Genomic DNA, 24173 nt, shown 5'->3' with positions numbered 1-24173 from the left:
TTTAAAAATCAGCTAGTTTTTGTCAATGATTGTTCCATCATAACCAGCAAATGTTTTCAGATGCTGCTTTTCCATGCAGTGTCAAAACAGAGCAAAGGGCAGAGTCTGTGGCAAACTCTTCCTTCCAATTATGCAGTAAATTGAGTAAAACATATTGGCCTTCAGTCAATAATTTGACTGTATCAGCATCTCATTTTGACGCTGATACAGTGAGACTTCAGTACTCTTAAAGTCAAGTTTCTCAAATTGCTAATGGTGATAAAATGTGACAAAAACATTGAGGAAGCAAGCCAGAAGTCTGATTGTAAAAGTGTATTGTTTCATGATACATAACATTTTGCTTACAAATCAATGACTCATTTCCCACAAGATGATCAACACACAGTGCACATGGCAATCAGACGTCTTTGTTTGATAGATCTCTTAGAAAGGAAATCTGTAACTTTGAATAAATTATCAGAACTTTTCATCAGCAAGTGAGGATTTATAAACTACTAAAATTTGCAGGAACTACAGGTTAGCAGACTTGCCTGCACACTGACAGAAAAGGAAGAAACGGCTCTAAAGATGCAAAAAGAATCCATTTATTCGATGTGATTAAAAAAAAAACTCATTACAGTATGACAGAAATCTTTGATAGGAACAGATGAAACAGGAACAAATTGAGTCTGTCTCTTCTCTCAAGCTGTTTTGTGTGGCTTTGCTGCATGCAAATCACAGATGTGAACCTGTTCCCCTAGTTGTTCTTTAACATCAACAAACCAGAGTTGAAAGACCTTGAACAAAGTTTCAGGAGCCCTCCACTTTATGCACCTCATGGGAATGAACAGATACTGCATGTTTCCCTCCATTTATTGTGCTCATATAGTCGCTATCAGCCCCCGGACAACAGGGTTCATAGGTCTCATGACATTGGTGCAGCTCAGATAGCAATGCCCCCGCAATCTAAATATTATTGACCCTCATAATATTGACTACATCAGGCAGATAAGGCAGAGGTTGCCCTTTGTCTCAGCAGTTAAAACCAGAACTATCTTTTATTTCTTTTGTGTATTTTATCCTGCTAGTAAATTTAATTTCAGTTTTATTTTGTATTAAATAAAAGAAGAAAGAAAGAAAAGAAATATTGATTTACAGGCGGTACCGGTGTCATGACAGAAGAGCAACCACAAGGTGGCAGCAGATCACTGTGAACACCCGAGTGCTGCTCCATTACTTCATGACTGATCTCCAGTCAGTCCGGAGAGCGCGTTACCTGGAGGCTTGTCGCAAGACTGACTCTGGATCAGTGCGACAAATGAAATCAAATGGCCTGTTGTGACGGTCGTTGACATTTGTTGGTTTAGCAACAGGCCTCTGACCACTTTTTTTTTTTTGTTGTTGTTGTAAAGAGTGGTCCGTGCAATTTTAGTTTTTGTCATGTTTCTCAAATTCCCCTCATTAGTTCAGCACAAACCTGTTAATGACTGTGATTCTAATAATTTCGATAATATGATCCTCTCTCGTCTACTGTGGAGATCGACTTTCTGCACTAAAACGTGTGCGTGTGACTTTGCCATGACCATGACAGACCATTAGCTGACTCAATGCTTTTTTTTTTTCTTTTCTTGTTAAGGTATCACATGTCACTCCTGGGCCGTGCAGCTTACAGTAGGGAAGTAGAGGCACTTCCTTCTTCCGACCACACTGGTTGCTCTCAGTCAGTTTAAAGGAAGTCTCATATTGTTGGCTATGGGGTCTCAGAAGCTCCTTCGGGGCCGTTTTAACTGACTTTTCTGCCTTTTCTCTCTGGCGTTCAGCAGCTGACACCGAGTTAAATCCGGAAAAGCGCGGAGCTGTGGTGCGTTAAAGTGCACGGAGCCCTTTCTGCCACAATGGCTGCGACGTAGCGCAACTTTTGGATCCACGGTGGATGAACGACTGCGCTCCGAGGTGCCGCTGACTTTTTCTGACTTGCAGGAGACGCAGAGGAGGAAGAAAACATGAAGAAACAGTTTAATCGCATGAAGCAGCTCGCCAACCAGACTGTGGGAAGGTGAGTGTTTGGACCGACAACGCGCGTTGTTGCAAACTGATGTCATGTATTTATGTTGAGGCAGGCCAACGCCGCCGCTGCTTTTCACGATTTCACTGTTTCCAGCCTTGTCCTCCCCTGTTGACACCGGTCGGAAGGGCTGGGCTGCGTGATAAACACCTGAGCTCTTCATGAAGTTTCAGGAGAGTTAAAGAGTCATGTCACAAAGACGCTGAACCTGCCCACATGTCACATTTTCTATGGTTTGAGCGACAACACGAGGAGGTTGAAAAGTTCAGTGTGAGGCTTTCTTTATGAAAAATCACTGTGGTATTCTCCCACCATCTACTTTGGGGACTCAAAGTGTGTGTTAGAGCTGCAGCAATTAATCGATTAGTTGTCAACTATTCAATTAATCACCAACTACTGTGATGATTGATGACTTGGTTTGAGGAATTGTTTAGGAAAGTCAAAATTCTCTGATTCCAGCTCCCAAAAAGTGAATCTTTTCTACTTTCTTCTTCTCCTCTGTGACACTAAACTAATATTTTTGGGTTATGGACAATGCAAGACCTTTGAGGACGTCATGTGGGCTTTGGGAAACACTGCTGGACATTCTGACAATATAGACTAAACAGCTGTTTGCTTAATGAACAGTGAAAGTAATTTTTAGTTGCAGCCATAATTACAATCAGAATCAGCTTTACGTGCGCACATACAAGGAATCTAACTCTGGTTTAGAGGTTTCTCCCCTTGTACTTGCAGAGAAGAAAGAAGAGAGGACATACAAATACAAAAAGAAAAAAAACACTGGACAATGAGTTAAATACTGCAAAATATGAAGTAAACAATATATACAAAGATTGATGTGACAATAAAACATACATACAAAGAAATTGACAATAATCGATTAATTGTTCCTATCACAAGTTCTGTCTGTCCAAGATGATATTTCCACGTGTTGTCTAAAACACAAATTCATTTTGAAATCATGTAGATCTATGAAAATCAGCAAATTCTCACAATTTAGATGCTAAAACCAGCAAATATTTGCAATGTTTGCTTGGCAGAATAACTAAAACAATTAGTTATCATAATAGTGGCAAAGTCATTTTCCATCAGTTGAGTAATTGATTAATCAACTCACTGCTTCAGTTAATTAATATTCGTATCTCCCAGTTTACCTGAAGGCCTCACAGAAGCCGCTATCTGTCCCTCTTTACATTATAAGATCATATTCTGATGTCGCTGCTGTTCCTGCAGTTTTTGGCCAGAATGTGCACCGATGTGTGGTGATACTGGCACTTAGTTTACACACACACACACACACACACACACACACACACACACACACACACACACACACACACACACACGCACACGCTAAATATCCAAACCATCTCCTGCCTTTCATCTCCGCCCCCACGGGGGTTTCCAGCCCTGTTCTCTATCAGCAGCCACCGCTGAGATGATGTCTCCAGTTATTACTGCAGTAATGGTGTTTGCAGATGATGCCCCTCAATTGTTTCTTCTCAGTGACTTTCCAGCAATAGCCTGTAGCCACTGGATTCCTCTCATGCCTTCATACCTCCATAGGTTGTGTAAGAGCCGTAAAACTCCTCTGAGCACAGCTTGCTTAGTGAGAGGCAGAAGTGTTTGCTAGCACACTCCCTCTGTGGATTACTGTTGATCATGTCAGATAATCCTTTGGTGCCATTTGTAGCACTGCATGAGTAAAACAAAGGGGGAGTTGCGATGCACTATAAATAAACAGCAGAGTTTGGTGCAAAAGGTGGTTAAAGTGACATCTTCAAACATCTTGTTTAGTCTGACAGAAAACCCAAAGAGAAGCAGCAAATCGTTTCAGGAGATACTGAAGCATTTCTTCACCATTTTGCTTCATAACTGACTTGATTAATCGATTATATTGAGTAGTCACTGATTATTTATCTGTCAATCAACTTCTCGATTAATCAGCTAATCATTTCAGCCCTACGTCAGTTAGATGACACACACTTAAAGTTACATCATCATAAAGGTGTAGATCCATCTCTTGGTTTTTGTGATTGATTATTTTGTGGGTTCAGAGGGGTGACAACAAGGGGTGGACTCTGGAGTGATGGCCACTGCAGGCTGACTTTGTTTCTCTTGTTCACAAAGCAGTCACTTCGTTTCACCCCGCGGCAGTTTGTGATGATCTGGTTCTCTGTTTGGCACAGGAAGCGCCGGGCACGGAGGCTTTTTGTGGAGTAAGCACTTCCACGGTTGTTGTCAGGGACAAAGTGGAGGGCTGGGGACGGCACGCAGCCACAGACTTTTTTTTTTTAAATATAAAAGAGGAAGCCAGTTTGATTTACATGTGATTAATAAGGAGGAAGCAGTTTAGGTGGAGCTTGCAGAGTAGCAGTGTTTATGAGTCCTTGCATACCTCTGGAGAGATAAGCTTACGCCGAACCCTTTTAACAGAATTTTGATTTGAGATGAAAACGAATGATAATCAAAAGACTGTTTACATTAGTCACCGGTCCGCTCTATCTGTCTTTCTGTGTCATTTTGCTCCAAGTTTTCGTTCAGGCTCTGGACTCCAGCACTGTGAGAGTCTATTCTTAGAACAGTAGCTGCTGACCAGAGCCAGAGTCAAATCAATGCTGATTCAATATTGATTGGAATCTAAAGACCGCTCATGTAGCTTTCCCCTCCAGAGGTGAGCCAGTAAATCCTTAATGTGTAATACAATCGTGTGCATTAGTGTGCAGGTATTCCAGCTGATCTTGTGACTTATCACTCATTTCCAAAAGCTGAACTCAAACATTTCTACTCTTAAGTATGAGCTGGAGGCAGCAGAGTGCAGCCAAAGGCAATTTCTACTCACAGTGAGGATGTTTCAGGCATAAGTGAGGTAAAACCTGCAACTTACTGCAGTGTTAGGTGATAACTCTTGTGTGGGAGAGGGTTAATTGATCCCTGCGAGATCTGAATCTATAGAGTGGGCCTGCTCTGGTAGAGGGAGGGTCTTTGGGGATTTGTGTGTAATACGCACGCGTTGGTGTATTAGTCAGGAATCGACATGGTGAATGATGAGTTTGCTCGCTCAGCAAGATTTAAACCAAGAAGCGGAGAACAGCGATTAGTCTGGAGAGAAATCTGCATGGAGAGAAGAAGAAGAAGAAGCGAGTCTGTATCCTGTTTCAAATCAACGTTTCCTAAGTTTTTCAGTGATGTGACAATCCCGTTTTCCACAGACTGCGACAGTGTGCAGAGTGGTCAGTGTGATTCCGACTGCTGCACACCCTCCACATGAATACACACACCTCGCCCATGTTGCCATAACAAACGAGGTGTAGGTGACACAACAGGAAGTGTGTGTTCAGAGGAATCTGATGGGTTCATTGTGGAAAACAGCCACAGGCACGAGCGGTGCATTTGTGCATTCGTGTCGACTGTTTATTAAACATTTGTGGATTTAAGCATAATTTGCACTTTGTGACTTTGCTGCAGGCACAAACTGCACACAGGTCGGGCTGGATCGACTCTTCTGCTTTAGTGCGATGGTCTCATTTGCTTTAACAGCAAGTTTGGTTCGTTGTAATATCGCAGTATGTGACTGTGCTGCACAGAAGAGTGACATGTCCAAATACTCCATATTATTTAGGCATTTTACTGATTGGGTGCTTAAGGTGTGTCCCTTAACTCATATCCTCTGAATGTATCATATTGTACATCTATTTGTTTGACCTTTGGCTTCATGTGTGTGTTTCCTCACCAGGGCTGAGAAGACCGAAGTGCTGAGTGATGACCTCCTGCAGGTGAATACAATGTTCTTCTCCTCTGTCACTGTTCATATACATTAATTTTTAGGAGGCTTCAAACACAAGCTGTATCTCGTGTCACAGTGTTGGCAGTGTTTAATGGTCATCCTCTTTCAGGAGAGCAAAGACACGTCATCATACAATATTTTACATTATAAAACATGATTATATACATTGTTGAGCAGCTAATCATTATTAACTGGCTCCCAAACCAGGTATGAGCAGTGTGGAGGTGGACTGTACTGATGTGGACTGGCTGAATCTCACTGGGACGTTCTATTAAACCTTAAACTAATTGATTTGATCCTTTTCTTTGACATGTATGAAAGCAAATTGGATGCATTTGGGGTTTGCACTGTAAAATACAACAAAAGAAGCTGTCTGAATGCATTGTAACTAGTGCTGTCAATTGATTAAAATATTTAATCGCGATTAATCTCATAAATGTCATAGTTAACTCACAATTAATCGCACATTTTTATCTATTCTAAATGTCCCGTTAATTATCATTTTAATACTGTTATCACCATGGAAAAGTGGATAGGCTTGCTTTTTGCAAATTTTTTTTTTTTTTTTTTTATTGAAAACAACGTGTAGTGTTATATTTCACACTAACATTCTCATTTTGAGCAGTCATTCACATTTGAAGCAAAATCTCACACAATTTAACACTGTGAATAAACAGATGACAAAAAAATAAATACTTGTATACAAAAAAGCCCCTTTAACAACCCTTTCTAAGGGATCAAAACAGAGTGATCCAAAATAAAGTTAAAAAGTGCACATCATTGTGAACTAGGACTCAGCCTATAGTGCAGTTAAACCATGGCTTAAACTTTCCTTTCTTAAGTTTCCTCTGAACATACAAGCAGTCAGACTATAATGCTCTTCAGTTTATTCACCAGAGACTTATCAATCCAGTCTCTTATTTCTCTCCAGAAAGAATAAACATTACTTGGCTATGGCTGCAGTAAGCTTGTTCTTAGTTGCGGTATCCATATGTGTCTGTCGAAAGCCATCCATTGTCGCCTGACTTTGACAAGGAGGTGGCGGAGAATTCGCATTCGCCGTGTGTTTGGCCATCAAGTGGTATTTCAGACTGAATGTGCTCCGGTGATAACTCAGATCACACCAACAATACACACAGATAACTTTGGTCTTGTCAGTCGACCCATCTGGCAACTTTCTGAAACTAAACTTTCCATTCAGAATCTTGTTCGCATCCATTTCGCCGTTTCGCGCTTGACATCCACACAAACCGGTAGCCTACTCTTTCACAGCTAGCGAGCCGACAAGACCAAACACGTGCATGGGGCGTGCCTATTGTTTTGTTTCTGGTTTACAATTGGATCCTGTAGTTTTTCTAACATTACTGACAGTGGCCACAGCTCATAAAAAACTAACGAGCGTTAATTTTGCAATAAAAAATGACGCTGTTAAAATTGATTTGCGTTAACGCGTTAATAACGCAATATTTTTGACAGCACTAATTGTAACGTGTTTAACCATTTTTGGACCTATCGTGGATGAAATTATTGATCGAGAAAGAGCAGATTAGCCAATAATGAAACTAATCTGACATAAACATTGTAAGTGGTTCTATTTCAAATTTGAACCAAAATGTATAGAAAAAATATGCAAAGCTGGTTGTACTGTTGCTTCCTCAGCAAGTAAGTCATCAAAGGACCTGTAGGTTCAGCTCAAAGGCTCTGTTAAAGCCATCATACCTTAGCAGCTTGTTGATGCCAAGCCTCTGTGCGGCCTTGGAGTAAAACTGCTGGCATTAAAACATTACTGCAGGAGTCTTTCATTCAGTAATACCTCGCCAGCTCAGGGTTTGGCACTTTAGGAAACGTGCCTCATGGTTTTCCACTCGAGGCGAACCCTGGCAATGTTCTGTTATCTTGAAATCATACTGGATGTGCATCCAGTGTGTGTGTTGGGGGATGGGAGCGCTCGGGCTAGTGAAACTGAGCTCACTGTGAGGAAAGAGAGCTTGAAGAAAGGCTGAAAAGACGGAGTGTGTTCACGGAGGAAAGGGAGGTTTTGTGGGAGGAAAAGAAAAGGTGAACTCTTGAGCCTCTCCTTCAGTCATGTCAGTCAAAGTTTTATGACATGCAGCAGTGAACCATGAACCCTCCATAACACACAACAGAAACACTTAAATTATTATTTCTCGTTGAATAGGCAGAAATACATGCAGATGGTCTGTAAGACAATCAGTGGAGACTTGTTTTTTCTTTTTGCTTTAACAGCACTAATAGTTTAATTTAGTCAGAAATGTTGTCCCAGGATCACGGAGCACAAACTGACCCAACCCTTCCAGGGAATGCTTTCCCTCATCTTTGGTCCTCGTCCCGAATGACAGGAGCTTTGTGCTGCGTTAGACATTCCTTTAGCTCCAGCTCTCAGCCAGGAATGTGATTGTCAGGCGGTCAGCATAGTGGAAGTGGCTGCATGTCTTTTAGCTTAACGACAGCTCGAGTTGCCTTTCAGAATCTGTGGTTTAGTGCAGCTGTTCAGCGTTCACCGTCCGTTTTCAGATATGCAACCTGACTACAGTCATCTCTAGAAAATGTGCAGCTTGCAGTTTACTGATTCATAGACCAGTGAATCAGCTTCGACATTTTAATTTAATCACACTAGCGGGAAAGTTTTCCCCTCTTTCCAAACATGAGCAGAGAAAGACTAGTTTTTCCTCTCCCCCTCCCCACCCACTCCCACACCCCCTTCTCTGAGAAACTTGAAATTTGACACTATGATTTCCATGGTGTCGTAGTAGTCTTCTCCATTTTTCCGTAGTACTTTGCATTGGCTGAGGCACTTATCTTGTTTGGACATGTCCTGCCTCAGTGGGAATGATGAGGAGGCTCTCAGACCTGCAGGCCTCGTACAGAGCAGATGGAGAGAGAACTGGTCCCATATCTCAGTGTTTGAATACAATTTCGAATACACACTGGCTCTCATTGTTGTGGAGACTGGAGCATATTCATATCTGATATCTTATGATAAGCAGGTATCTGTTAGCTAAACTGCTGGCAAGCGAAACGGACAAGTCCAGCATTTGTTTTCGTTGTTGAGAACAGTTAAAGGAAGAGTTTGTCGTTTAAGGCATTAATTTCTCGTTTAAAGTAAGAGGAGAAGATCGATGCTGCCCTCAAAATGCTTGTACGCTAACTATGGAACAAGAGCGACACCTGGTTAGCTTAGCTTAGCACAAAGACTGGAAACAGGGGAAAACTGCTAGCCTCCAAACCTAATTGATATGTTATGTTTGATTTAGCTAATCACCACAAAAACTGAAGTGTGAAATTAGTAAGCTTTTATGGCGGGGACATGTTGGACTGTTTTTTTTGGCTATTTTCATTAACTTCTTGTCATCACAGAGACTGCAGGAAGTTGTCAAGAAATAGTTCATGCCAGCTGATATGGCAACTTGTCATTGTTACACTAGCAAATGAGATACAGTGAGATTAGTGAGCTTTAGCGGTGCTGATAGAGAGTTTTGTTACACGTGGACAGAGCTAGGCTAGTTGCTCTCAGTCTTTATGCTAACCTAAGCTAACGTGTGCTAGCAGTAGCTTCATATTTTACGGACAGACATGAGAGGAGTGGTCTCAATCTACCTCTAGACTAGAAAGAGAATAAGCGTATCTCCCAAAATGTCAAACTGTTCCTTCAAGCAAACATGACTGTTGTTGCTTTTGAATCCTGTTTCTGCTTTGTCATCAGCTAACCAGACAGTTAGCCGCCCTGCCAACAAGGTCAGCCAGTCAGCCAGCGCAGCTCCAAGCCAGAAAACAAAACTGTATCCATCCGCCCGGTTCCTCTATGACTCACTAAACGTTCCACATTTTCTGCTGCGGCGGGTCAGAGGTCGTCTGCTTCACTCTGTTTTCATTTCTGTATGGGGGAGAAAAAAAGAGATTGCAGTAACTGGCTTGTAAACCTTTGGACAGCTCCATAACTGGAGAGGCAGGCGGAAGTGATCATAGAGGAGTGTGTGGGCTTGTCTGTGTCTGCGATCAAGGAGTTTTCCTGCTTTTTTTTTTTTTTTGGTTCCTCTTTTCAACTTCAGTTTGTCAGGGCGTTTCTGTGTGTGTGCCAGTCTTTTTCCATAATTGAGTTTCTACCCCTGAGGGAAGATCTCTTCTCACAAGTAAACTAAAGGCAGCTGCGTGAGCCCTGAGAATGGCTAATTGAAGTTTAAGATCGTCAGACTTCTTTATAATGAGTGATGATGCTAAAATGAGGTTACAGGAGAATTTTCCATGACTGAGTGGAAGCCAATGTGTCATAACGTCATCTACGATGTAGGTAAAAAGAAGCAGACGAGCTACAATTGTGCACAACAGACTGTAGTTCAACATCAGAGACATGATATTCTGTACTTTCGGTGTGTCTCCCGAGGGTCTTTTGGTGTACACTCATGGAAAACACTTTTCCATCGGAGACAATGCGATCACTCAGTGCATTCAGTCACTCAGGCCTCTGTTTCTCGTTCTTGGCGGCGGTTGTCAGAGATCTGGATCCAATTGAGGCGCCACCAGATAGAGCTAGACTTCCATGCATTAATCAGAGCTGGGGATCAGCTGAATGGTGAGTGAATCAATTGGATCCAGGCAAGGAAGCCAAGTCCAGCTGTGGTCTGGCGTGGAGCATACAGCTGCAGGAAAGACAGAGTGAAGGGAGAGGGAGGAGGAAAAGAGCCCGACAGCGAATTAGTGAGGATAAAAGTGAAGGAAGAGGACTGAGAGCAAGATGCGGATCAGACAGCAAATGAGGGGCAAACAGTGACGCAGTGGGTTGTTTACACTGAAACAGGAAGAGGAAGTGAATACTTAAAAAACAGTTTGCTTTGTCATAAATGTTTCACCTCATGCTAAACCTCACTTTTTCTGAAATACTGCAGACAATTTTCCCAGTGTAGGATGTTGAAAAGTGAGTTTAATGTGGTACAGTTTGGTTTTAAAGAGCATATGTGCACAGTTCATCTTCCATTCAGCCACCGGCTTCAGCTCATTTCACTAATCTACCGACATCAACTGGCTGAGACTTGAAACTTGAGGCTTTTCAGAGTTACGTTCTTGTCACATGATCATAAAGCTGCGAGCAGGGACTGAAAACTCTTACTGGTGGTGCATTCAGGGGCAATCTGAGATCTCAGAATTGGATACTGTGCCTGTTTGCTTGTGCCTTGCCTTTGTTTGCGTTTCTCTTGTAGGTTCATGTAATTGGGAGGTGGGGTTTGGAGCCCCTGGGCCCAGTGTTCCCAGTCACCATAAAAGCACTTCTTTCCTCTCAGACAGACTCTCTTGAAGCGTTCTGCACATCATATTTCCCAAACATCCACTCGCTTACACCACTGACTGCTATCCACATCTCATCTCTTTTTGCAATTTAATTTATGTTTTTCAGTAAATCAGTTAATTTTAGTGTCCAAATGGCAACCTTTTCAATACAAGAAGCTACAAAATTCAGGTTTTTATTTTTGATTTTGAGCCCTTTAACATCTCTTTTCATATTTGTCCATTGTAGGCAATGCGGCAAATCAATTCACAGGACTTGTTTACGGCAATGTTGAATTTTTATGAGTTTCATATTGTCAATGTGATGAAGTAACTCGATTGGGTTGAGAGAACTGTCCAAAACACTTTCTCCTGTGTAGTTATTTATCTAATTACAGATCCTCGACCGATTTAGCAGAAAATGTACGATATTGCAGTCTAAAATACAGCAGGCTTTTTCTGTGCATCTCAAGGTTCAGGTCTGATGGGTTAAAGATCTAGGTGAAGATGTTTGGTGGTGGTAACATAAAGTACACATGTCGTGCTCAAACATTCAAAACCACTATATGATGTTTGAAGTATAACCAGTAGATCAAGCCACCTCAGACCTGCAGTCTGTGATTCACCTGTTCTTCTTCTTAATACGTCTGTGTGCAGTCTTCATATGTTGTCAGTAAAGGTCACAATCCACCAGCCTGCGTTACTTATCAAGCATGTGTCTTTCATACAGTGCTGCCTGTTGTAACACTGCAGGCAAACAGCACCAACATCCTCCATCATCTTTCCTCAACAGAAGCCAGATGGAAAGTTTACAGATGGACACACGGACACAAGTTCTGTGTTTTGATTTGTAGCTCCCACCTGTGTTGTTTCTGTCGAACAGGAAAACGTGTGTGAGCGCTAAAGTAAGCGTTCTTCATTTGCTCTGAGTTTCTAACATTGTGTGTGTGTGTGTGCAGATCGAGAGGCGGATGGAGCTGGTGCGTTTGGTGTCGCACAACACACACAAGAGGCTGGTGTCCTGTCTGCAGGGTCAACTGGGCACAGACACGGAGAAGAGACATGTAAGAAGCGCTCCACTTTTCTGAATCTGATTCGTTTATCACCTCAGCGTGTTAGCAACACAAAGTCAAGATCTCTACGTAAAGCTTTTCCATTGTGCTGTGAGTCACTCAGGGATGCTGGTGTAGCGTGTAGCTCACACAGAAATGAAGTAAGGGTGGATCACTGTCACACCACAGTCAGTATTCACAAGGACCTGCTATCTTGTGCTATGAACTCACAGCAGGTCCTCTTATGTAACACGCTGATATGAGAGACACTCAGGAGAAAAGTATTCAGCGCTGGCCTCCTGCCAGCCACTGCATAAGACCCACCTCAGCCACATACACACACACACAGTAAAACTGACCAAACTCAGAGGGAATCATGTTTTATATTGCTTTGTGTTTCTCTGTTTGGACACAACAGAAACTAATCACTGGGTTACCATCTGGCTATTTGTTTGCCACACATTTTTAAGGAGGCTAAACTTCATTTGCTGCTTGCAGAAAAAGCTGCCCCTGACGACGCTGTCTCAGGCCATGCAGGAGGGAGGTGGTCAGCTGGGAGACGAGAGTCTGATTGGGTGAGATGGGACAACAAAAATGTATTACACGCAGGACAAGTTTCAGCAGTATTTCAGATGAATGTATGCTTATGAACCACCAAATGTCTTTAAAAGTGAAAGGAAGGTGAAGTGTCTGACTAAGGGTGTGTGTTTGGCTTTGCATTGACATGTTTCTAGTTGTGAAGAAAGCAATAATAAACAGTCCTATCTGTATATATTCGTGTGTGTGTGTGTGTGTGTGTGTGTGTGTGTGTGTGTGTGTGTGTGTGTGTGTGTGTGTGTGTGTGTGTGTGTGTGTGTGTGTGTGTGTGTGTGTGTGTGTGTGTGTGTGTGTGTGTGTGTGTGAGAGAGCAGCAAGATGATGGATGTGTGTGGGGAGGCGGAGAGCAGGTTAGCGACTGAACTGATGCAGCATGAAGTCCAGATTGAGAGAGACATCCTGGATCCTCTCAACCAGCTGGCTGAGGTAAAAACAGGACGGCTCTGTTCATGCTGTCGTGATCGCTTATGATCTGCTTTTAAGTTGTAAATTTGCATGTTTGTGGGTTATAAAAAGTCTTTTTTTCCAGATGGCTTTTGGCTGAAACATTCGGTGAACCTGCATAGGATTTGAACATACTGTACATGTGTGTTTAATCTCATGATTATGCCACATTAAGCATGGCCTTTGGCATCTTTTTGTGTGTATTACCAGTCTGCATGATTCATGTCGACAAAATGTTCTCCTGGCAGTGTTGACTATAAATGTGCATGTGTACTCATGAGCCTCACTGTTTCTCTTACAGGTAGAGATTCCTAATATACTAAAACAGAGAAAACAACTCGCCAAGCTGGTTCTGGACTATGACTCGGCGAAGACGAGGTATTCCGGCTTAGCTCCGTTATTTTTAAGCGTCAGCTTTAATTGCACGCTTGACTCTCGACATGCATTAATGTCTTATTCATTTCTCGGCCTGCAGGTGGTTCCAGGCGGCCAAGTCCAGTAACCAGGCTATGGCAGCTAAGGCCGATTCTCTCAAAGACGAGATGGATGAGGCTCTCAACAAAGTAGAAATATGCAAGGTAGATTTTGCTTTAAATGTGCACATTCCGGTCAGGTGAGGGTCACATCTTATGAACGGATTAAACAAAGGATGCCTTGTAACGCGGATGGGTCAGGTACAAACACGCTATGCACATTATTAGGAGCTTGTAATTAAAGGTCATTGCTTTGTCATCTGGGGTTGATTAGCATCTTAATGAAAAGTTTCTGTGTAAGAGGGATTGTCATGTATGGATTTTTTTTTTTGCCCTACAGGACCAGCTCTCTGCAGACTTATACAACTTTGCTTCCAAAGAGGGAGATTATGCACGCTATTATGTCATGGTGGGTGTACCACTTTAATGTAAATGACACAGAATGAAGGGGAAAATGTGATGCAAATATGGGCCATTCCCCGTTACAACACTGTTGTTTGGTGATGCAGTATGAATGCCTGCTTCACTGTATGCCAAAGGTTTGTATACATGACCTGTGTTTGTGTTTGTGCACCAGTTATTAGAGGCCCAGGCGGACTACCACAGGAGGTCTCTGGCAGCTCTGGAGGCAGCTATACCGACCATCCAAACACAGCAAGGTGAACAGCAAGACTTAAAACAGACGTTCAGTAAATCTGCAAACAATGTAGAAAACACAACATTTGCATCTCTCCTTTTAGTTCCTCGTTAAACCCCAACTTTCAAGCTGCTCTTCTGCAGACACATGTAGACTGGCTCAGCATGGCTTGTTGGGTTCAGTGCAAATAAAGTAAAGCACAATAGAGCCAGCTCATCAAGTCAGTCAATCAAGTCATTAATTGGCACATTTTCCAAGTTTTGCTCCTTTATTGCTGCTGCAGCAGGAGATGAAACTGCTTATTTCAGCCTAAAAACTCTTAAATGTGTCTATGATGAGAAGCTTTTGTTTCCTTCATGAAAGCCAGCAGCATAAATTAGCATGCAAGCTCCTTTGTCTCTGACTTATCTGACACCACATCTGCTTTTTCTCCAAATAAATGAATTACAGCCTCAGTGAACAGCTCAGTCGGTAGACATGCACCAGATGATGGGAATAAAGAGCTGTGAAATTGGTTCATTTTTTTTAGAAAACAACATGACTGAACTCATCTAAAATCTCATCTCATCAGTCCGTAACCAGGTTACAATTAATTTTTATACAGTAATCTGATGGTTTTTTTTTAAACACATCAATGTGAAATTGTGTAAAAGCATGTTCAAAATAATCAATCCAAGTCAGTCACAGCCTCCTTAAGTCTAAAAACACTGGTTGGGGAAAAGCTTTGAGCGTGTAGATACTCAGATAAGCATGAAGACACTGATGACGCTCTTCTCTCTTAGACTCCTGGATGGAGAAGCCGGCCTTCGGCACGGCTCTGGAGGAGCACCTGAAGAGGAGCAACCGTGAGATCGCTCTGCCCCTCGAGGCCTGCGTCATGATGCTGCTGGAGACCGGCATGAAGGAGGAGGTATGGACGGAGGCTTTGGTGAAGTGGGGCAAAGTTGAAGTGTAGATCGACCAGAAAATCCTGACAAAAAATTTGTACCCATAAAACTTCACTCGGTCGGATCTGGAAGGAGATGTGGGACATGTGGACAGCTCTCCAGAAATGATGGCATGTACAGTCTGGAAACATCTGTGGTCGGCTTGTGGTCACTTAGCCTTGAGGCTGCTGTGTGTGTGTGTGTGTGTGTGTGTGTGTGTGTGTGTGTGTGTGTGTGTGTGTGTGTGTGTGTGTGTGTGTGTGTGTGTGTGTGTGTGTGTGTATAGACATCTGTTATCCATTAGCGTGTTCACTATTACACACATTAAATTTAACCATGTCAGTAGACTCCCCAAGGAGAACAATTTCAGACGTTTTTATTAAAGGAAACAAAGCTCTCGCTGTACGTCTGTCTGCTACTCATCCCGAAAGAGCCACATCTCCCTTGACCTTCTCAGTCATTTACACTTCGTCTGCTTTACTTCTCCTTTTCTCATACTAACTCTGACTTGCTTCCTGAATTTTAGGTCCGAAACCAGTCACCTGTCAAAAAAGCGCATTTTTCTCTCCGTGTTCCTCGCAGGGTCTCTTCAGAATAGCTGCAGGAGCTTCAAAACTGAAGAAGCTAAAAGCAGCGCTGGACTGCTCCACCTCGCAGCTCGAGGAGTTCTACTCTGATCCCCACGCCGTCGCCGGTACAACCTCGTCTGCAAATCCACATCAAGTGAAACCACCTGGTCCAGATCATTTTCTCATCGCTTTTCTCTTGACACACAGGAGCCCTGAAGTCTTACCTCAGGGAGCTTCCTGAACCTCTAATGACTTTTGGCCTGTACGATGAGTGGTTACAGGCCTCCAAGTAAGAAGACACACGCAGACATGACTCTGTTAATATCATGTTAAACACACTCACGCTGCACTAATCAGCATTAGACACCTGAAATAAGGTGTTCTCATACTTAAATAACCAGTAAATATTTTGTGTATGTGGTTTCAGTGTGTCTGACCCTGACAAGAGGCTTCAGGCCTTGTGGGTGACATGCGACCGTTTGCCAAAGACTCACAAGGCAAACCTCAGGTAAGAGCATCTTCAGCTCTGGTGTGTTCTGTTCGGATGTGGTGCCAGCTTTGTTTCTAAAACCACGTCAGGCTTTTCTCTTCTGTCTTTCACTTTAATAATTGACAGTGGAAATCCTGCGTACTTGTTTGGTATAAGTCATGTTGATGCCTTATTAGAGCGCTCACTTCTGCTCGTGGGGTCATGACCTCATGGGAAGCCCCAAGATAAATCTGAGAGGTCAAAGATATTTTACCACTTTGCTCAACTTTCTGTTATTTATTGTGAAATATTGGACACGTTTACCTCTTCAGACCTCCAAAAAATAGAGAAGGAAAAGCACTGTGGTTGAACTGTCCACACTAAGACTGTCACTTCACTTTATAAGGGGTTAAGTTCCCAAAAGACTATCAGTAGATCTAAGGAGCCTATAATGAAAAATGGCTGTAGTAGTAGAGATGATTTTAAAGCAGTCAGAGTCTCTGTTGCAGGTATCTGGTGAAGTTTCTGGCTAAACTGGCTCAGGACAGCGAGGTCAATAAGATGACTCCCAGCAACATCGCCATAGTGCTGGGGCCCAACCTGCTGTGGGCAAAGACTGAGGGGTAAGAATTGAGAGCTCTTATTTCATATTCATTAACCTCTGAGCTCAAGTGAAGCTGAGGCTGATAAGGCTTCCTGCTTCTCTGTGGTTGTCTTCAGGACGCTGGCAGAGATGGCAGCAGCTACGTCTGTCCATGTGGTCGCTATCATTGAGCCCATTATCCAGCACGCTGATTGGTTCTTTCCAGAAGGTAAAACATGTCTGTTGTATTTGCATTAATATGTCTTCTCTCTGTCTTACCGGTAAGAGGTAAAATAAGGAAGAAAGGCAAACACAGGTCGGAGATTTGGGGAGAAATTTAACTTATTACCAACTATCGGCAGTGTCCTTTGAATGTTGTTTATTGGAATTAAGTACTGTACTGATAATTTTCAGGTAGTGTACTTGAGTATTTCCATTGTGTGTTGCTTAATACTTTTACTCCAAAAGATATTGGAATAAAAAAGAATCCACTATATTTAAGAACTTTACTATGCAGATTCAGATTATTAATAAAAAATACAATCAACTATTAAAACATGATGTGTTATTGTACATTAATTAAAGCTGCCCAGTGATGAGTAGAAATCAGCTCCACCTTACAGCTGCAACAATGGAGCAATTCTCACACATGATGCATCCCTATTTATAATAACCCTTAACCTCTAACCCAATAATATACTATGTGGTGTTCTATAATGGGCCATTCTGCACAATGAGTATTTATACTGTGGTTCTTGTAACAGTGTTAAACACTACTAAAGATGTGTTCTTGTTGATGTTAATGCACGTTTATTGTCCTATGTGGTTCGTTACGTCTTTCGCTAAAATGCTACAAAACTTTGACAGTGTTTTATCTGAATGTGCTGAATGCAGATTATATTAGCAGAAAAGGTTTCAAAAACCTTAATTAAAAAAACAGAAGCTTCAGGTTTGAAGCTAGACTAGCACTTGTCAGAGGGCATGTTGGAAAATCCTCATTACAATGAAAAATAAACCGCCATGCTAGCAGCTCTGTGAGGCTGTACTTAATCACAGTGGTGCTTTGAGATGAATGCTAATATCAGCATGCTATCGCACTCACAATGACAATGCTAATATGTTTAGCAGGTATAATGGTTTCCATGATCACCACCAGAGTTTAGTGTGTTAGCATGTAACATTTCACAAACACATAATACTTATAATTTCATAGCTTAAGAACACATAATAGAACTATTGATCGTTCCACGCTCATTATTAGCGTCTGAAGATCATTTTTACCATCATAACTTTCATCACCTCTTCTCTGTTTGCTTCCCACCTTCTTCCCTCCAGACATGGACTTCAACATTTCGGGCATGTTCGCCATGCCCACCCACCCGGCCACCCCAGACCCCGAACCCAGCCTGGACAGGAAACGCCCCGGCAGCCTGGTGGGGCAGGACGGGGACAGTCACACCCCCCGTAAAGACAGGTACCTGTCTCGCCCCAACCTCAGCCTCAGCCTGCCCCTCACCCTCCCATCCCGTCCCAAGACACTGAGCAGGCAGGAGTCGCGGGGCCCAGTCGTGTCGGCTCTCTATGTAGTGGCCAACGAGTCCATCACAGTCACTGAAACACCCACTGAAGATCTGCCCAGTCCAGACTTCAAAGCTGTGCAGTAGTCCAATGTAGCTCCCGTGAATCCAATTACTGACAAGTCAATGAAGGGAATGATGTTCTGTGTGATTTTTGCACCACATTTCTGTTATTGTTTAGGTAATTTTTAGCACAAGCTGATCAGTGATGTTTTCCTCAAGGTCCATACTGAAGACTTTTTTTATGAAACACTTTTCAGTATCATTGGGATACCATTTTGTCCATAGCTATAATTCTCTTGTGTTACTCTTGTGTACTCTTGTGTTATCTCCCTTGTTTCCAATTAAAGCTTAGGTCACACTGTAGGTTGCTGGTTTTATGTTTTGTGTGGGCTTCCTCTGTTGCATTTTGTTTGTACGGTGTGGCATCTGTCTCTTCTGTCCCTGCAGAGATGTCGCAGTTCAAATTTGTTCTCTTTAAAAGGTGACAGTCATGTGGTTTTGTGTCTATTTGGGTTCTTCTTTCTGAGCTGGTTTCACTGAACTCAGGAAGTGGCGTCTCTCTCTGTTTCTCGCACCATCTCTCTCTGTCTGTCTCTGCTCTCACTGTTTTTCTGTCTCTTGTCTCTCCGTGGCCTCCTGCCCTTTCATTCTGTCTGATGGCGTGTGGATTGCCCTCCTGAACTCTCTCCCCTCTCCCCCCTTCCCTAGCACTGTTAACAAACAGCCGGAGCCCACTCCACGTAGAGCCAGCGCTGTAAATAGAAAGCAGCCACAGCTAACCTCACCCACCTTCCAACCCCCACTGCCCCCTCTGGAAGCCGGGGTTCCTGCCCAGCCTGAGCCCCAGCCTCCATCCCCGGCTACAGAGGCTGAGCAGCCTGGCCTGAGTGGTGGTGGTGGTGGTGTTGGAGGTGGTCTGGGTGGTGGGGTCCAGGTAGCCACAGTGAAACCTCAGGTTGTAAGCCAGCTCAGCGCAGAGGAGAGCAGGTAAGGAGGAGCGAGCTGAGGTAGCAACAATACTCCACCGCCTGCTCGCAGCCAATCAGCCAATCCGGAGCTCACCTACCCTTTGTGTTTGTCATGTGTTTGATTCGTCTTTGAGTTTTCAGTTCCCGAACCAGAAGTCATGAAATAGAAAGAATAACGTCTGTTACGTCCACAGCTTTTAATTTGGCTTCATTTTTACATTTAATGTAATGCAACAAGAATCGTGTGATGCTTTGTTTACAGACAGCTCTTATCCTCCTCCCTGCTTGTTGTGATGATTGACCAAACTCAGTGTATTTTTTTTTTTTAAATGTACTCCCCTTCTTTCCTGCCTGCCCGTCAGCGTGTCTGTCTGTACTTCCGGCCATGTCTGATTTTGCATGTAACGCATTACTGAACAAACTTCAGATTTTTGCATCCTCTTCTTCAACGCTTCCCTTCTCTTTATATTGTTTTTTGAGTTATTCCTAATGTGATAACCTTCATCTAATATGATCAGCCTTTGAATGGAAATATTTGTTATGTGTAATGCATGAGTTCCTGCACCGATGCAGCACTTCCTTGTTAAATTTAAAGCACAGATGGCATGTTGGTGGATTAACATTTCCATTCATGGTATTTCCACAGCCCAGCCCGAGAGCTCATGTCCACCCCCCCTCTCCAGAGGAATGGTTCAGCCCATCTTACAGTAGGAACCCCCCACTCTCAGGGTGGATCCAGGGGGCCCAGTCCACACATGGTTCGCAGAGGTGAGAGAGTGCCCATTCATATTCCCATTATTAAGCACCATTGATAGTATTTATGTCACGTAATAATTATCTTTACCTCTGAAGGCACCAAGAAGCAGGCCCCAGCCCCGCCCAAACAAGCCAGCCCCTTTGCCTCCCAGTCCAGTAATACCCAGACACCCAGCTCCCCTCATCACCCACCCATCACCCCCCGCCGCAACCCCAGCAAAGACAGCCTCATCCATGCCCCGAACCACCCGCCCCCACAGCCTCCTCAAGCCCACCAGGCCCAGGGGGAGTCAGAGCCCTCGCCCCCCAGCACTCCCACCCCTCCGGACACTCCACCTCATGATGGATGGCACTCCAACTCGCTGTCTTCCTACCCCTCTGGGTCTCTCCCTCGCCCCTCCAGGCCGGCTCCCAGGCCTCGGCCCCGACCCAGCATGCCGCCGCCCCCTCAGCCTGCAGCAAATGACAACGGTGATGGCATCTGTAGCTCGGCCTCCAAGATCATAACAGGTAAGTAGTATGTTTCTTGTCACTCATGAATCCTGTTTTTTTTTTCACCATTGAGATATTTAAGTAGCACCAGCAATGCATGAAAAGCTAAATGTAGTTACCAATAATATTTCAAAAATAAAGACACCAAGCAGCAGAAATTATGCAATAACTTTTTACTGTACTTACACTGTAACATAGAGACACTCCTCTGTGTGCATGGGTGTATTTGAGTGCACAACATGTGAACTGTATGATCAAGTTTTTCCAGTGTAAATTCCCAAATGGTGCAGGATCGTTGATCTTTGCTGTGGTGCACAGATATAAGACAGTCAGAGGTGGAAGTATTCAGATTGTTTCAATATTAACTAAATGTAAAAATACCAGAATTCAAACAACAGTCCATTACAGTAGAAGTCACGCGTTAAAAATTCTACTTAAGTAAATGTACACAAGTATTGTCAGCAGAATGCACTTGAAGTATCAAAAGTAAAAGTACTTGTTATATGAAAGGACCCTGTTAGTGTTGTAGCTGAAATGGCCCATTTCAGAATTATGTATCAATAAAGTCTTATCTATAATAATACATCATCATTTATTTCTTGATCATATTTTGTATTCATAATCTTAATCTGCAAAGTGACTAGTAACTAAAGTTGTCAAATAAATGTAGTGGTGTAGAAGTATAAAGTGGCAGGAAATGGAAATACTTAAGCATAAGTACTTCAAAATTCTACTTACAGTACAAAGTACAGTACTTGAGTGAATTGAGACAGTTAAAGAATACTTTGGTTCCAGATGCAGTGAAGCACGGTGCACAATGAAAATGCAAAAAACAACAACACATCTTTTAAACCTGATTTCTTCTGCGTAGGTGTCACAACGACTGAAATCACTCGCTGCTCGTCTGCTGATACTGTATTCAGTATTGAGTGATTTCAGCTCCCTCTCAGGGCGTTGCTGTATGTAGTCCTCTGGCTTTTGGTTTCACTGTGTCATAGTGCCTCACACACTAAATGTAGTAACTGTGGTGATCTGATGCATGACAGGAAATGTGTAAATATTGCAGATGTCTGAGCTGCTGGCCTGCCTCTAAGATGAGCTTTGTAAGGCAGGTAATGGTAAGGATCTGACTGGCTGATGCCTTGCTTCTGCGTCCACTGCATGTGTGTGTCTGTGTGGACCAACAAAGACTGCGGCGTTTGCTCCCCTTTAGTGTGTAGCTGCTGGCTGTGCACATACTGTATACATATGTTTTTGTATATTAGTATGCATTTGTGATGCACTTTAACCCTGCTGTGCAGCAAAACTAACATGCTTGTGACTCCCACGCCATCCCCCGATGTCTGCTAACAGTTTTCTGCGATAGCTAACATGGCCTTCTTCAACATACTAAACACGTCAAAACTGTGCTGTTCTTCTCTACGTGCACTTCTTGAACAGATCTGTGTTGCATTTAAAGATTAACACACCAAGGATGTGTCAACAGCTGCCTCCACCTCCAACAATTTCACATAACTGGTACTGTTGTGTAATACTGGCTGGATTTAATAGAGAGATCAATCCTTGGTGTCTTACTGGTGTGTGTGCTCGCCCTGTTTGAAACTCGGTTCATTGCTTGAGCTCAACTTAAAGACGCGTGCAACCTGATTTATTCGCTGACCCCCCAACTGTCCTGCACAGACGGAGGCCTGTTCCTAAAGGGGACTGGACGAGCCCTCATCCCTGAGGTGATTGCCGACCAACAAGGGGAGAGCTCTGCTGGTCAAGAGCCCACCACCAACCCAGACCCTCAGACCCAGACAGAGGCAGAGAACACCATTCTGTGAAATCAAAGAGGGATCATTGAAAATCCTCCACCACTCCGCTGGCCCATGTAACAGATTGGAAAGCTTGGAATCAAATATCAGAGAGGTAACTCAAACACATCGGCTCACTCCAGCTCTTCAGGCTCCTCTCACATGATGCCAGACTGCTCTCTGGAGGAAAAACTAACAAATCACCTGCCTTTTCTTCTGTTTCGCTGAGTGTCAAACAAGAAACCTCATCTTAAAGTGGTGGCACGAGCCACAAATCTCCTGTCCAGCTATTAGCCTTCATATCAGACTCCCTTTGTTCTATATACTGCTGGCTATTTTAAGATTGGACTGCAGAGCCTTGCTAGACTCGAGGCAAATGGGACTTCAATATAACCTGTGCACATAGCAGCTGAACTCGGCTTCTTTTTAAAATATTGCGATCGATACTTTAGGTTCAAAGCTATGAATGTTTTTGGAGGGAGAAATCTGTGAATCTGGCTTTAGTTAAACCCTAGCATCTTTTCATCCAGCAGCACAGTTGTGTGGAGATGTCTGAGTGTTGGGCAGCTGCTGATGATCTGTTTATCAGGAAACACGATCACATTCTGGCATTTTCATTTTCCAAGTTGCCCGTTTCAACCAGCTAAATGTCGTATTCAGCTTAAGAGCTTTCCAAAATTGCCAAACACTTCAGCACCGCACCAAACATCAGCATAAAGGACCAAAGACGTGGATATGAGCCATTGGAAATTTGATAAAAATTTAGAGCTGCTCGGCTTATTTCATGGTTGCTAATGACCAAACATTTTGGCAAGAGTGCAATATAAAGTGCAGTCATCTTCCAGTGGTGACAACACGTGTGCTGTCATTTTGGTATTTCAGGCAGTTTTCCTTCCAGTAATCCAGTGGGGTTGAATTTTCTTTTGTTTTCAATCTGAATTTTATTTGATTTCATCTGACCTGATTTACCTGAGCTCAATTTTTTTTCCTTTGACGCTCAAAGATTAGCTTTTATCATTAAAAGGGATTTTTCTGCCAAATTGATTGTGATAATTGTTTATACAATACATATCTTGTAACTGATCACTCCCACGCGAGCTCAAAGCTATGACCAAACAGCCAAATGATTGAATTCCTCTGTGTATTGTTTTTACTGCAGCTGACGATCTTTTTACATTGTTGGGGTGTTATTCAGCTCTTTGATTGTTTTTTTTTTATTTCTTATTTTTTCAGCTTTTTATGTTGGTTTTTCTGCACATAATGCATCATACAATGCATCATTACTCTGAATAATTAAAGATTGTTCAACATTTTACAGTGTTGTCAGCTTCTTCTCATTTATCAATTTGTCATAAATTTAATTGTTTATATTAATTATGTAAAAAAGGTGGATACAAAGGGTGAAAAAGACTTGACCTGCATCATCATTATCATCAGTTCATCAGCGGTAATTAGTCAAAAAAGAACTTTCATCACCAAGATTACAAATACTGTAAAATCATATTATGAATGGATTAAGTGAATGGAATTTGGCATTTGATTCATTTACAAGTACATCTAAATGTTAATATGTTTTGAAGGCATAGCACCACTGTATCGACGTATGCCATTTTACTGCATCAGTTTTAGGAACAAAACAAGAAGAAAGTGGAAGAAAACCAACTGTACACACATTTTACCCACCCCATACATACACCATGTGTCCATTCAGAGTGTCAGA

General features: G+C 42.8%; 1 protein-coding gene across 5 annotated transcripts; it reads left to right on the top strand.

The window, feature by feature from the left end:
* The first annotated feature begins 1687 nt into the window (after nucleotides 1-1687).
* On the top strand, nucleotides 1688-23768 carry arhgap17b (Rho GTPase activating protein 17b). 5 transcript variants are annotated; one of them, XM_070981338.1, is made up of 21 exons: nucleotides 1688-2035; nucleotides 5781-5820; nucleotides 12071-12175; nucleotides 12662-12738; nucleotides 13075-13186; nucleotides 13506-13582; nucleotides 13680-13782; nucleotides 14018-14086; nucleotides 14255-14336; nucleotides 15097-15224; nucleotides 15823-15934; nucleotides 16017-16098; nucleotides 16237-16317; nucleotides 16788-16901; nucleotides 16999-17090; nucleotides 18197-18335; nucleotides 19150-19428; nucleotides 20056-20177; nucleotides 20262-20675; nucleotides 21724-21775; nucleotides 22338-23768. In XM_070981338.1, exons 1-20 carry the CDS (start codon nucleotides 1983-1985, stop codon nucleotides 21729-21731), a joined length of 2289 nt encoding a protein of 762 aa, XP_070837439.1. In that variant the 5' UTR covers nucleotides 1688-1982; the 3' UTR covers nucleotides 21732-21775; nucleotides 22338-23768. The 5 variants fall into 5 exon arrangements, with proteins under 5 accessions (XP_070837439.1, XP_070837441.1, XP_070837437.1 ...); XM_070981340.1 differs by having other exon boundaries at nucleotides 21724-21769; nucleotides 22338-22446; XM_070981336.1 differs by lacking the exon at nucleotides 21724-21775 and having other exon boundaries at nucleotides 22338-23761.
* The last annotated feature ends 405 nt before the right edge of the window (nucleotides 23769-24173 follow it).

Source organism: Chaetodon trifascialis, chromosome 15 (genome assembly GCF_039877785.1).
Source record: "Chaetodon trifascialis isolate fChaTrf1 chromosome 15, fChaTrf1.hap1, whole genome shotgun sequence".
Lineage (NCBI taxonomy): Eukaryota > Metazoa > Chordata > Actinopteri > Chaetodontiformes > Chaetodontidae > Chaetodon > Chaetodon trifascialis.
Note: the sequence above shows the minus strand (reverse complement) of the source record. Positions and strands in the feature narration are given on the sequence as shown.

Coding starts and splice junctions, on each gene's coding strand:
- arhgap17b (XM_070981336.1), top strand. CDS start 1,983: ATGAAGAAACAGTTTAATCGCATGAAGCAGCTCGCCAACCAGACTGTG. Junction 19,429..20,055: donor CTCAGCGCAGAGGAGAGCAG/GTAAGGAGGAGC, acceptor GTATTTCCACAG/CCCAGCCCGAGAGCTCATGT. Junction 20,178..20,261: donor TCCACACATGGTTCGCAGAG/GTGAGAGAGTGC, acceptor TTACCTCTGAAG/GCACCAAGAAGCAGGCCCCA.